At 43.9% G+C, this 14,101-nt stretch overlaps 2 protein-coding genes across 3 annotated transcripts in view; both read right to left on the reverse strand.

Annotated features, from left to right (window-relative positions):
* Positions 1-1,245: 1,245 nt before the first annotated feature.
* LOC102772537 (serpin B6-like) lies at positions 1,246-2,603 on the reverse strand. The gene is given in 2 exon segments (XM_015571325.1): positions 1,246-1,671; positions 1,673-2,603. Coding segments are annotated over 2 exon segments (1,128 nt in total). The 5' UTR covers positions 2,486-2,603; the 3' UTR covers positions 1,246-1,356.
* Positions 2,604-5,832: 3,229 nt separating this feature from the next.
* Positions 5,833-14,101, reverse strand: part of SNX4 (sorting nexin 4) — a 64,985-nt gene continuing 56,716 nt past the window's right edge. For both annotated transcript variants that reach the window (XM_006775006.2, XM_015571324.1), the window contains 2 exons: positions 11,631-11,745; positions 5,833-6,992 (listed from right to left, as the gene is read on the reverse strand). In XM_006775006.2, the coding sequence (XP_006775069.1) occupies positions 6,945-6,992; positions 11,631-11,745 (163 nt within the window). In that variant the 3' untranslated portion in view covers positions 5,833-6,944. The remainder of the gene's footprint in view (positions 6,993-11,630; positions 11,746-14,101) is intronic.

The following is a 14,101-nucleotide window of genomic DNA, read 5'->3' on the forward strand; positions in this document are numbered from 1 at the left end:
CCAGGAAGCACAGAGTTCCAAAGAAAAGGAATCCAAAGAGGACCACACCAAGACACATCATAATTAGAATGCCAAGGGCTATAGACAAAGAGAGAATCTTAAAAGCAGCAAGAGAAAAGCAGTTAGTTAACTACAAGTGAATGCTCATATGACTGTCAAATGAGTTAACAGAAACTATGCAGGCCAGAAGGGAGTGGCAAGAAATATTCAAAGTGATGAATAGCAAGGACCTACAGAACCAAGATTAGTCTACTTAGCAAAGCTATCTTTTAGAATTGAAGGTCAGATAAAGAGCTACACAGACAAGAAAAAGCTAAAGGAGTTCATCACCACAAAACCAGTATTATATGAAATGTTTAAGGGTATTCTTTAAGAAGAGGAAGAAAGAAGAGGGAAAAGAAGGAGGAGGAGGAGGATGACAGGGAAGAGGAGGAGAAAGAGGAAGGAAAAGAAGGAGGAGGAAGAGGAGGAGGAGAAGGGAGAGAAGGAGTAGAAGGAATAGGAAAAGAAGGAGGAGGAGGGCGGCGAGGAGGAGAAAGAGAAGGAGTAGGATAAAAAATATGAACAATAAAATGGCAACACATATCCTATCAACAATTGAATCTAAAAATCAAAATAAATGAAGAAATCTAATGAACAAAATAAACTGAATAAATTAGAATTAGAGGCATGGAAACCTGGAATAGACTGACGAATCTCAGAGGGAAGGGGGGCAGGAAGGGGTTGGGAAGAGATTAACCAAATATCTTATATGTATATATGCATTACCTATAGACACAGATAAAATGGTGGTGAAGGCCTGGGGCAGGGTGGCAGCCAGGTGGAGGGGGAAAAAAATAGGGGACATCTATAATACTCTCAACAATAAAGATTAAAAAATAATAATTTTTTAAAAAAGATGAAACACTGCCATTTGCAACAGGTGTTATGCTAAGTGAAATAAGTTAGATGGAAAAGGACAAAAATTAGCACTTGCTTCGGCAGCACATACACTAAAACTGGAACGATACAGAGACTGGCATGGCCCTGTGCAAGGATGACATGCAAATTCGTGAAGTGTTTCATATTTAAAAGAAGAAAAAAAAGGACAAAAATCATATGTGGACTATTAAAAAAAATAAACAAACAAAAACCAAAAAACCCTCATAGATATGGATAACTGATTGGTGGTTACCAGAGAAGAGGAAATGGGTAAAGGGAGCCAACTGTGTGGTAATGGATGGACATGATACTTTTTTTCTTTTCTGAACTTCAAAACTAGGCCCTTCATTGTTGGGTTCAGGCACACTGTGAAGTGCCAGAGGAGTGGGTCAGCAGGAGACAGGAGAAGGGCTACAGGCAGTGTTGACCATTTTCCTAAGGGGAGGAGAATCGGCCACAGAACAGAATACCATTGGTTTTGCTGTGCTGAATAAAGAAAAGAAAGGGGTGGTCAGCACAGAACCTGGGCGTGATTCTTGCACATCAAAGGATCATGATGCTGGCGGTGGCAGCCGCAGCCTCTGTGCCTTCCCTGTTGACCTCCACAAAGGACTTGTGAATGACCTTGGACAGACACAGGTCTCTCCCTGACGACATTCCAGAGAAGTCTGCCTTGTCCTCCTCAAAGGCATCGGTCATGCCCATAGAGTAAAGGACATCCTTCATGTCGTAATTCTCCTCCAGTTTGAAATCTAGGGAGGAACACTTCCACCTCTTCTTCATCCATCATATCTGGCCTGATCCATTCTATGAATTTCTCATAGGTGAGCTGCTTTTCCACCGTTTCCAGGTCGACATGTTCAGCGGGAAGCATGATGATCATGTTTAGCTCTTTGCCAACGTATGGCAGCACCAGAATTTTGGTGAATATTTCTCTGACATAGGTCATATTAAAGGTAGATTTTTTAAACATCATTTGCACAGGTTTCTGCTCATTCTTGCTAACTTTAAATTGTCTCTTCTGGGTTTGGTGCTTGCTAAACTGGCTGTCCCAGTTTCCTTTGAAGTAGATGGCATTCACAAGAACCAGAGGAGTAGTCTGATTAACTGAATTTGGAGGCAGCAACTCTGTAATTTTACCTTCTGTCTTGTTAGCTACCCAGGTATAGATATGTTTTCTAGTCTCCTCTGCAGCTTTGAAGAAGTCAAGCTCTTCCATCTCTGCTTGGTAGAATTTGAGGCAGGAATCTTTGAAAGATAAGTTGAAATCAAAGGACTTTTCTCTGAAGAGCCTGTTGGCAGTTCTAAGCAAGTACTGCATGCCAGCCCTGTTAACCTCGGCGAGGAGCGTCTGGAAGCCCTGGTGGACATCTTCACTTCTGCCACCACTTTTACTGAAATAAAGTGCCTGGACCATCTGGGCCACAGTGTCTCCACCTGCCCCCATGGCCAGGGCAGAGGAGATACTGAAAGGCGAGAAAAACATATTTTTTGATTTGTCTTCACCCAGCTTTTTCAAAAGATTTATGGCAAAAGTATCATTTGCTTCGGACAGAGGATCCATGATGGCGAGTTGGCCTCCCGAGGGTTCTCGGACCGGAGTGTGGGCGCCTGGGGAACAGAGCAGCAGCAGGAAGCAGAGCAGCTGCTGGGCCTCATAGCGGCAGCCGACATGATACTTTTTTTTTAAACTTATTTTATTGATTTTTTTACAGAAAGGAAGAGAGGAATAGAGAGTTAGAAACATCAGCTGCCTCCTGCACACCCCCCACTGGGAATGTGCCCACAACTAAGGTACATGCCCTTGACCGGAATCAAACCTGGGACCCTTCAGTCCACAGGCTGACGCTCTATCCACTGAGCCAAACCGGTTAGGGCGACATACTTTTGATGGTGAGCATGCTATAGTATAGATATCGAATATAATATTGTACACTTGAAACTTATATGTTATAAACCAATGTTACCTCAATTGTAAAAAAAGATTGAGAAGTATTCCCTTTTCCGTTTTCTAAAAGTCTGTGTAGAATTAAAGCCTTTTCTTCCTTAAATGTATGTTAGAACTCACCGGTGAAGCCATCTGAACCTTAGAGTTTTCTTTTGTAGAAAGATTTTTGATAATACATTTCTTTGATATAAAGTTATTCAGATTTTCTATTTCATCTATATCAGTTTTAGTAGGCTATATTTTTCAAGGAATTCATTGACTTCATGTAATTTATTGGTTTAAAGTTGTTCATAATCTTCTATATTACCCTTTTAATGTCTATAAGATCTATAACAACATCCCCCATTTCATTTCTGATAGGGATAATTTGTGTTTTCTCTTTTCATCCAGTTTTGCTAGAAGTTTAACTTAATCTTCTCAAAGAACCAACTTTTGGCTTTGTTAACACATGGTGAACCAGTAGTTTTATTGCTAGCTTTACCTACTGGCCAGATAAGTTTCTATTGAATGAGTACCAAAAAATCCTATATAATAAAAGGGCAATATGCAAATTGACCCTAACAGCAGAACGACTGGGAATCACTGGTCACTATGATACACACTGACCACTAGGGAGCAAATGCTCAATGCAGGAGCTGTCCCCTGGTGGTCAGTGCACTCCCACAGGGGGAGCTCTGCTCAGCCAGAAGCCAGGCTGATGGCTGCCAGCATAGCAGTGGTGGCGGGAGCCTCTCCTGACTCCTCAGAAGCACTAAGGATGTCCGACTGCAGCTTAGGTCTGCTCCCTGCTGGTAAGTGGACATCCCCCGAGGGCTGCCGGGCTGCCAGAAGGATGTCTGACTGCCAGCTTGGGCCCAATCCCCCCAGGGAGCAGGCCTAAGCCAGAAGGTGGACATCCTTCAAGGGGTCTCACACTGCAAGAGGGCATAGGCTGGGCTGAGGAACAACCCCGAGTGAACAAATTTTTGTGCACCGGACCTCTAGTTTTACATAAATGTTAAAGGCACCCTTTAAAATTAAATACTTGTTGCATTTTTAAGTTATTTATTACATGTTTTTACAAGCTAATATCTTTTTAAAGCATACTTTGTAAAACACTGTGTAAAATGAAGCGAAAATTCTTGTGATCCATCCGCAATGTGTTAACTCTGATTTTTGCTCTTTTAATATTTCCTTTCTTCTACTTACTCTGGATTTAATTTGTTTATATTTCTCTTGCTTCTTTTTCCTTTCAAATATGTAAATATATTGGGGAGCCCCAGCTGGTACCCACCTTGGCTGGCCTGGGGCCTACAGGCTGGGGGCAGCTCCTGCATTGAGTGTCTGCCCCCTGGTGATCAGTGCATGTCATAGCGACAGTCTGATCAAGTGGCATATTAAGCTTTTATTATATAGAATTTCTATGGTTATTCAACCTTTAAAGAAATTACTAAATCTTTTTTAGTGAACATTTCTTAGGAGAATCAGTAAAGTTTACCCAGAAGGAAAGTATGCATATAAATCTAGAGTGATAAGGATGTTGAAAGTCTAACATTGCTGTTACATAACTCTTGGATTTTTCATTCCATCCCAAGCTGGGTGTGTGTTTATTCTAAGGATGCTTGGATTTTAAAAATCCTCAGTTCCTGTTTTGGATACTATGTTATAATTACAAGTGACTCATTCATCCATACTCAAGTTTCTGGATGCAAATGAAAGTATAACTTCAGTTAATTTTAATGCTTTGATTGCATACACTGTCAAGATGGAATCTTCTTGTTACTAAGTATTTCAATTAATGTAATGAATAATTTTTCCTTAGTTACTGCTTACACTATCTTTTTATATTTGCCTTTGGAAATCTAACACCCCCCCCCCCTTCTCATAATTCATTTTGAGTCCTAATTTTTAAATACTGAAAGTGTTACTGCATATGTATTTTATTTTCTTTATCCTTATTGTGGATAGTACCAAAAATCATATCCCTCATAAAACTCCTTTAAGAGAGTTTTTTTTTTAAAGGAATGATTGTGATATGAATTTTTCAAAATCAATCCAAGTCAAGATATACCTAGTTAAATATACATACAACCAAATGAATGTCTGTATATTTTAGAGACCATAATAAAATATTTTTCCTAATTCATCTTTGAAATCATAAGTAACAATGGCATTATCAAATTAAGTCAGCTAGCCCTAGCAGGTGTGGCTCTGTGGTTGGAGCATCAGCCCATGCACCAAAGGGTCTCAATTCCTGGTGAAGGGCACATACCTGGTACCTGGGTTGCAGGTTGATCCCAGCTGGCTGTGGTCTGGGCACATTCCAAAGGCAACCAATCAATGTGTCTCCCACATAGATGTTTCTCTCTCTCTCTCTCTTCCTACCTCCCTTCCTCTCTCTCTAAAAAGCAATGGAAAAAATACCATTGGGTGAGGATAACAACAACAATCGCGCTCTCTCTCTCTCTCTCTCTCTCTCTCTCTCTCTCTCTCTCTGTCTCCCTCTATCCCTCCCTCCCTCCCTCCCTCTCTTTAAAAAAAAAATCAATGGAAAAAAATATCTTTGAATGAAGATTAACAACACCAAAAAGAAACAAATTTAGTCAGCTAGTAGGAAACAACTGAATACATTTTACATTAGCACCAGGTTAGTTGGGGGGCGGGAGAGGGGGTTGTAGGGAGTGGGGAGGCTTTTGATTTTTAAATGCCAAATGGAAAGCTACTTAAGTTCATGGGTCAAGAGATGACATAATTCAATGGAATGAAAGATAACTTTTGCTTCTAACAAATTTCTCTTTAAAAAATAAGTAAAATTTAAAAAATCATCTCATTTCAATATATATTTTTTAAAACCCAACATTTTTGCCATAAGACAAATTTATATAATTAAACACTTCAAAACATAATATGGCATGTATTATTTTTTCACAGGGCATCAGCTACTAATATATATAGATCACTCTATTAAAACAATAGAAATCGTATGAAAATCAGCACAATACTTCATTTATTTATTGTATAAGTTTGGCAAACAGCACAAAAATCCAGCAACATTTTGAACACGTAAAAAAGTCAAATGTTGAACAGTACTGGGGAACTTTTTTTTACATAATTAATGAGACATCGAAGATTCTGCAAAGCTAGCAAACTGAGGGTGCTTGGCTTCTGAACATATACCACAAAAACACATCAAAAAACAATATAATTTACCTTTACAAAAATTACAGCCAAGCAATAGGAAAGAAGGATGCTAATAATGAAGATACGAACACATATGTGCACTACATATCTCATACATTGAAATGCTACATACATCTTGTACCCTGAAATGCCATGTGTAGAGAGCCAAGCAGAGTAAATTTAGGCTCATCACTGAGGTTAGGAATTATTTGAGAAGAATTTAATGCTTTTATGTAACATACACAATTCTATTATAGCAGTTCCTAGATCATAACAACGTATTCCGTTATATATCTGAGAAGTTCAGTCTTCTTTGTTGGCAGTATAAAATTTCTGACCAGTATCAAAATTCTGGTAAAACACAAATTAAAGGCATTTTCTAGTGTATGCAAATGTTATAGGGGGCATCAATGAATGTGAGAGAAAATCTTAGATTGCACACTAAGTTTCTGCTGAGCTTTGTCAAACCAAACAGCTCAACTATAAGGCAAGAAAAAATAACCCCCTACAACGGATCAGTGAGTCTTACCAAGTAAAGATAGGAATTCAATCTTAGGGAAAAACTCTCTACATAAACAGATCTAAAACAGCTGGAATTAAAATGAACATCTAGAAATTACCCAACATCTTGACACTCAGTCATTGGTTCAGAAGCCTGACAATCTGTTGGTATATTTTATCAAATTAACTTTTTGGAATCAGCACCAGTCCCCAAAACCTCAAATTATAATATTTAATCTTCACTAAAATACATCTTTTTGTGCTATATAAATACAACTACAATCAAATTAAAGACAGCTGAATTTAGTCAACTTATATATTTTTGTGTAGACTGGGTAGCAACTTAAATTATTATTTATTTACTTGTGCTTCTGTTTTGGGGCACTTTGATTGAAGAGAAATTCATTTCACAGGATTACATCTTGCTAAAGCATTCCTTAGCATTGGTCCAAACTTGAATTCCCTTAGAAGCAAACACAAAAAGAACTTTAAACTGTGAATTTGAAAGGATCCTGAAAGCCCACGTATTTGGCTTCCTGGTATGCTATGTTTTGCTTTTTGGAATAATTAACAAGTCCAGCAACTATGACACTTTCTGGTAATAGCTAATATAAGTGAATGTCTAAAAAAGTAGGAAAATCATTTGTATGAGCCTCTCTTCAAAATGCAGACAGAACTCCTACTACTTCTTTTTCAAAACTGAGTTTTTAAGGTTCAAAACATAAACTCATTTACTCATATCACATATCCTTATGTTTCTATTTATAAAGCAAAAATGTTTTCATTCAGTTTTTCTATATAATATTTGAAAAAAAGACTAACATCTTATTAGTCTAACAATTAAATATAAATTAATGAATTATTAAATTATTACTCTATTAACTGATGTTTTGATAGAAACCAATTATGTACTAAATTACTGAATCCCTCTCAATGGTTCTGGCAAGCTACTAAGTACAAAGCTAATCTGTACTAATAATAGAGGAATGTGCAAATTGTCCGGGATGCCATCATAATAACGACCGATCAGCAGGCTGTGTGCACAGCAGGTGCAGGTGGGCAGGGACTTGCAGCATCAGGGATGGGGCTGCGCCAGGGACCTCCCCCAGGGAGGGCCTGATCAGCAGTTGCCGCAGCTGCTGTGAGGCCTGGAGAGACAGGACCTGATCAGCAGCCCCCCATGGCTGCTGCAAGACCCAGAGAGAGAGGCAGGGCCTGATCAACAGCCCCCGTGGCTGCTGCAAGGGCCCGGAGAGAGAGGCAGGGCCTGATCAGCAGACCCTGCGGCTGCTGCACTGCAGGCCCAAGTCAGGGCTCATGCAGGAGGCAACCAATCGATGTGTCCCTCTCACATTGATGTTTCTCTTTGTCTTTCCCTCTCTCTTCCATGCTCCCTAAAAATCAATGGGAAAATATTCTCAGGGAGGATAAAAAAGAAAGAAAGAAATGTCATATCCTATGAAAGACATCTTGAAAATGCCTAAAGAAAGTTGTCATTTTTTGTGGTGAAGGGACTGGAATCCATGTTGATGAAAACACCTTGGTGCTGCGAGGGCCGAGGGCCAGCAGCTGTGGCAGCAGCAGCAGCAGTGGGGTGATGGGGGCGGCACCTTCCCCTGATCAGCCTGGTGGCCTCCCGCAGAGAGAGGCCAGATTGCGGCTTAGGCCCGCTCCCCACGGGGAGCAGACCAAAGCTGTCAGTAGGACATCCCCTGAGGACTCTCTGACTGAGAGAGGGGGCAGGCTGGGCTGAGGGACCCTCCCCCAGTGTATCAAATTTCGTGCACCAGGCCTAGTGTGTGTGTGTGTGTGTGTGTGTGGGTGTGTGTACACACACACTCCTTCACTCCTCATGGGCACTGGCCACCAGGGGGCAGACACTGATCACAAGAGCTGCCCCCTGGTGGTCAGCGTACTCCCACAGTGGGAGTGCCGCTCAGCTAACAGACTAATGCCAGACGCCAGGCTCATAGCTGGCGAGCACAGCTGCAACAGTGCAAGCCTCTCCCGCAGACACTCCCCTTCATGCCCAAGCAGTGGCGGTGGCAGGCACAGGGGGACCAGATGAGCAGAAGCAGCACGGCAACCAGCCCAAGCTCAGGCTTGTCCCCAGCCACCTGCCACTTCACACACTACTTGGTGCTGTGTGGGATCAACGCAGACAGTAGGCTGGAGCCCAATGAGCTGGCGGGTAAGGCCAGGCTGCAGGGGCTCGGAGGCTCACTGATCCCCGCAGGCCAGGCTGAGGGACCCCACTGGTGCATGAATCCATGCATCGGGCCTCTAGTAAGATATAATATACTTAACATGCTTACATAAAAAGGCATGTTTGTAGACATGTAACAGTAAAATCTAAAGAAATGGTAGAAACAAAAGTATTTTTTAAATAAACAAGATACATAGTCTCTAATAAACTACTAAATTATGAAAAAGAAATACTATATAATAAAAACAAAAGCCTAATATGCTAAGTGTCTGACCGTTTGTTCGACCGTTCAACCAGTCACTATGACATGCACTGACCACCAGGGGGCAGACGCTTCAACCAGTAGGTTAGCTTGCTGCTGGGGTCCAGCCGATCGGGACGGGGCAAGATGGGTTGGACACGCCCTGAAGCCCTCCCGCGGCCCTCCCCAGCCCCAATCATGGACTGGTGGGGTCCCTCGGCCTGGCCTGCAAGGATCCAGCTGAAACCAGCAGCCCAACATCCCCTGAAGGGTCCCATATTGCGAGAGGGTGCAGGCCAGGCCGAGGCACCCCACCGATGCAAGAATCCATGCACCAGGCCTCTAGTATTTTAATATTTAAATGTTAAAATGTGTCTATATTTATCAAAGTTTCAAATAATAGGAAAAAAATAAGAATCTTTTTAGTTTTTTCTTTCTTGATGGGATACAAAAAGCAAATCAAAATTTTAAAAATACACAAAAACCCTTTAAAATGCTCAGATTAGCTAGATAAAGTAGTATCTAACAAACAGAGTACTTCTCGTTAGAAAGGATAAGATAGAGCTTATGCACTATCAAAATAAGAAATCCACGAGACATCAATTGGAAACATTGCACACTAGCTCATATAACGCAATCTTGTTTTTGTTAGGGAAGAGGAAAGTGTATATTTTCTAAATGACTGTATATATATGAAAACATCTGAAAGGATACACATGAGGTATAACAGTGGTAAGTTTTCTAACAGGAATTTGGGGCAGGAGGCAAAGATGCTTCTGGATTATTTGAAATTTTTTGATGAACATTTTGTTTTTATGGCATTTTCAAAATCAAGTATTTCTTTAAAAAGCCTCAGCCCCCTTGATTCAACAAACTAGAAAATTCACTATCAAAAAGGCTGACCAACATGGCAGTGTAGGTAACTGCATGTAATCGCCGCTTCCCACAACCACATACAAATTACAACTAAAATACAGCAGAACCACCATCACTCAGAACCAGCTGAATAGAAGTCCTACAATTAGAGAACTAAAAAGAAAGCACATTGAGACTACTAGGAGAGGTGGGAGTGGGAAACGGGCTGGTCTGACACCCATATGTGGCATTTTTTTAATCAGGAGCGATATCTCAGCTGCAGAGGCCTCCCATGAGGAACAAGAGCTCCACAACAAACCTCTCAGCCCTGGGTTCCAGTGCTGAAATGAGAAGTCCCCATAACTTCAGGCAGTAAAAACCAGTGGGGATTGTGGCTGAGTTGACACGGAGGCTGCTGGAGCCCCAGCAGTTCCTCTTAAAGGGCGGTGCCCAGACTTACTGGGACTTGCTCCCTCTGCGCTCCAGGGCTGGGGCAGTGGTTTGGGGGTATCCAGGAACATATGGGGAGTAACTGGATTGTCTGGCATCAGAGCAAGAACTTGGGGGTGGCTTTCTCCCACACAGGGATGCTCACAGGGTTTGCTGTTTCTATGCCAAGACCTCCCCTGTCACAGAGCTGACCAGCAGCTGTATCTGAATGTCCATCAATGTGGTCCACACTGTTTGCTCTACCCTGGTGATTCCCTGAGACCCCACCCAATTTGCATCTCTACCCAAGCTGTTTGCAGATATGAATGGCCTGTCCTGGCTCAAACTTCAGACTTTTCCAAACTCTCTCAAACAAGCAGCAGCTGGCATCAGTGTGCCCCATATATGTCAACAAGAGGCCAAGACCTGGTATTAGCACCAGCCTGCCTTGCTTCACAGCTTGGCCTTTCCTGGGCACTTCCAAGCCCAACATAAATAGCGGCCATCTACAAATTGCTCTGTAGCTCCTGCGGGGTGGCTCCAGGACTGAAGGGTCCCAGGTTCAATTCCAGTCAAGGGTACGTATCTCAGTTGCAGGTTCCCCAGCCCTAGTCTGGGTGTGTACAGGAGGCAACCAATAGATGTGTCTCATATCAATATTTCTATCTCTCCCTCTCCCTTCCACCACTCTCAGTAAAAATCAACAGAAAAATATCCTCAGCTGAGGATTAACAAAAAAGTAATAAAAGAAAAGAATAAAATTAAGTTGATAAATTGGGAAATATTCTGGAAGGGAAGAAGAATAGACTTTAAAAATGAAAATGACACTTTGAGTCAAACAAGATTAGTTTGTTTAAATTTTGTTTTGTTTTCTTCTTTGTTTATTGATGTGTGTGTGTGTGTGTGAGAGAGAGAGAGAGAAACATAATTTGTTGTCCCATTTATTTATACATTCATTGGGTGATTTGTGTATGTGCCCTAACTGGGGATCGAACCTGCAACCTTGGCATATTGGGATGACACTCTAACCAAGGGAGCAACCCAGCCAGGGCCAGTTTTTTTTTTTTGTTTGTTTTGTTTTTTTTTTTAAATATATTTTATTGAGTTTTTACAGAGAGGAAAGGAGAGAGATAGAGAGTCAGAAACATCGATGAGAGAGAAACATCGACCAGCTGCCTCCTGCACACTCCCCACTGGGGATATGCCCGCAACCAAGGTATATGCCCTTGACCGGAATCGAACCTGGGACCTTTCAGTCCGCAGGCTGACGCTCTATCCACTGAGCCAAACCGGTTTCGGCCAGGGCCAGTTTTATAAAAATTTGTAAGCACTTCTGCATGCACTTTATCTTTACTGAAACCAAAACTCACCTTTTTGCACATACTAATCTGCATGACTGCATAGCTTATGAGAGCCTCCTTTAAATCACGGTTCTTTTGCTCCTTGAAGCGTTCAATATCGGCCCAAGCATTTTTCACAAATTCTCTGAAATAAAAGGCATAGTCGTTGTTATTATTATTTAAATTAAGTGAACTATATTCTATAAATTCAAATAACCAGTTCTCATTTGAGTTGGTTTTTTGTCTATATGGAGGAAAAAGCTTTTCCTTGTGTAAGATCTACTTTTTAAAATATATTTTTATTGATTTCAGAGAGGAAGGGAGAAGAGAGAGAGATAAAAACATCAATGATGAGAGGGAATCATTGATTGGCTGCCTCCTGGAGCACACCAGCCACTGGGGATCGAGCCTAACTGAAAACGAACTGTGACCTTTTGGTTCATAGGTCGACGCTTACCTACTAAGCCACGCCCAGCCAGGCAGATCTATTTTTCTCTCCCTAAAAATTACAGTGGGAGAAAAATCAAATGTTCGTCTACATTTGAATAATCTGTATTTTTGCCATAAGAATTTCAGCTTCAAATCTATACTATACTAATAATAGGGTAATATGCAAATTGGTCGGGATGCCATCACAGTAACGACCCAACAGCAGACTGTGTGCGCAGAAGGTGTGAGTGGGCAGAGACTTGCAGGGTCAGGGACCTGGTTGTGGTCCTGGCCAGGGATCCACAGGCGCACACAGAGGGCCCTCCACCGTGGGCCTGGCCTGGTCGGGGGTCCACAGGCACGTGGAGGTCCGCAGGCCTCCCCCAGCTCCAGCCTACCTCTTTGGGCAATCTATCAAAGAGCCCCGGATGGGTGGGTGGGGTCTACCTCTTTGGGGCGATGGACTGCAGGCTCCCGCACTGTGACAGGGCACAGGCCAGGCTGGGGGACACCACCCCAGCCTGAGTGCACAAAGTCTGTGCACCAAGACACTAGTGCTATATAATAATAGACAAACATGCAAATTAGCCATCCCTCTGCTACACTAAAGCCACGCCCACCAGCCAATCCAAGTGACTATGCAAATTATCCACCAAAGATGGCAGTTAATTTGCATGCGCAGGTGTCAAGCGCCCCAGGAGGCTATGGCGGCCGTGACCACAGGCTCCCAGGGCTTTCACCAGCCCAGGGAGGCAAGGCCATAGCCACGCCCGTAGGCTCCCGGGACTTTCGCTGGTCGGGGAGGTGCAGCCACACATGCCTAGCTATGCCCTCGGGCTCCAGGGACTTTCGTTAACCGTCACCCTGCGACAAAGATAGCAGCGCCCATAGTGGCCGGGATGGGACACTGGTGGCGTTGCCCAGGCAACATGAGCCCAGCATCTGGACCAGTTGCATGGAGGGAGGGGAGGGGTGGGATCTCCAGCCGGAGTCCACTTCAAGGAATACCCAGGGCCTGCACTCCGGCCAGGCAGAGGGAGGGGAGGGGAGGGGCCTCAGGCCAGAGTCCGTGGCGAGGAACATTGGGCTTGCGGAGTCTGCCTCCAGGGATGCCCAGCGTCCGCTCCTCAGCTGGGCAGAGGGGGGTGGGGGGGAGGGCAGGGGCCTTGGGCTGCAGTCCACGCTGAAAAAGGGGAAGAGAGGGACCTCAGGCCAGAGTCTGTGCCCTGAACGCACGGAGGGAGGGGAGGGCAGGGGCCTCGGGCCGGAGTCCACGGCGAGGGATGCTGGGCTCACGGCGACACGAGTCCAATGTCTGCGCCCTGGACACGCAGAGGAAAGGGAGAGCAGGGGCCTTGGGCCAGAGTCCACGGCGAGGAATGCTGGGCTTGCTGCAACGCCAGCCCAGAGTCCGCGCCGAAGGAGGGGAGGGGAGGGGCCTGGGGCCGGAGTCCATGGCGAGGAATGCTGGAGTCATGGCAACGCGTTCAGCTTTAGAGGTTATTTACTAACCATCAGTAAGTAAATAACTTCTAAAGCTGAACATGTGTGCCTGGCTGGGTGAAGGGGGGGGCAGGCGCCTCGGCCAGATTCTGCGCCCGGGTGGACAGAGGGAGAGGAGGGGAGGAGCCTCGGGCTGGAGTCCACGGCGAGGGATGCTAGCATCGTTGCAGGCCAGGATGAGGGACCCGCCTATGCACGAATTATGTACATCGGGCTACTAGTGTATCCTAGCTAATAAAAGAGAAACATGGTAATTAGCCATACCTCCGCTACCCTTCCCATATGCTAATCAGGGCGATATGCAAATTAACTGCCAGCCAAGATGGCGGCCAGCAGCCAAGCAGCTTGAAACTAACATGAGGCTTGCTTGCTTCAGTGAGGGAGGACTCCAACATTCCCCGCCTGCTGCTGCAGGCCTCTGGGACCCTGCAGTTTGAACATTGTAACAAATATAGAAGCTAAACCAAACCCCAGAAACCAGCCTTAGTCCTGGGCTTCAGCCAGCAGGATCGCAACATTGTAAGCAAAGGCCAGAAACCTACTTTCAGCAGTGGAGGCCTAAGAGCTGG

Source organism: Myotis davidii, unplaced genomic scaffold (genome assembly GCF_000327345.1).
Source record: "Myotis davidii unplaced genomic scaffold, ASM32734v1 scaffold9, whole genome shotgun sequence".
Classification (NCBI taxonomy): Eukaryota; Metazoa; Chordata; class Mammalia; order Chiroptera; family Vespertilionidae; genus Myotis; species Myotis davidii.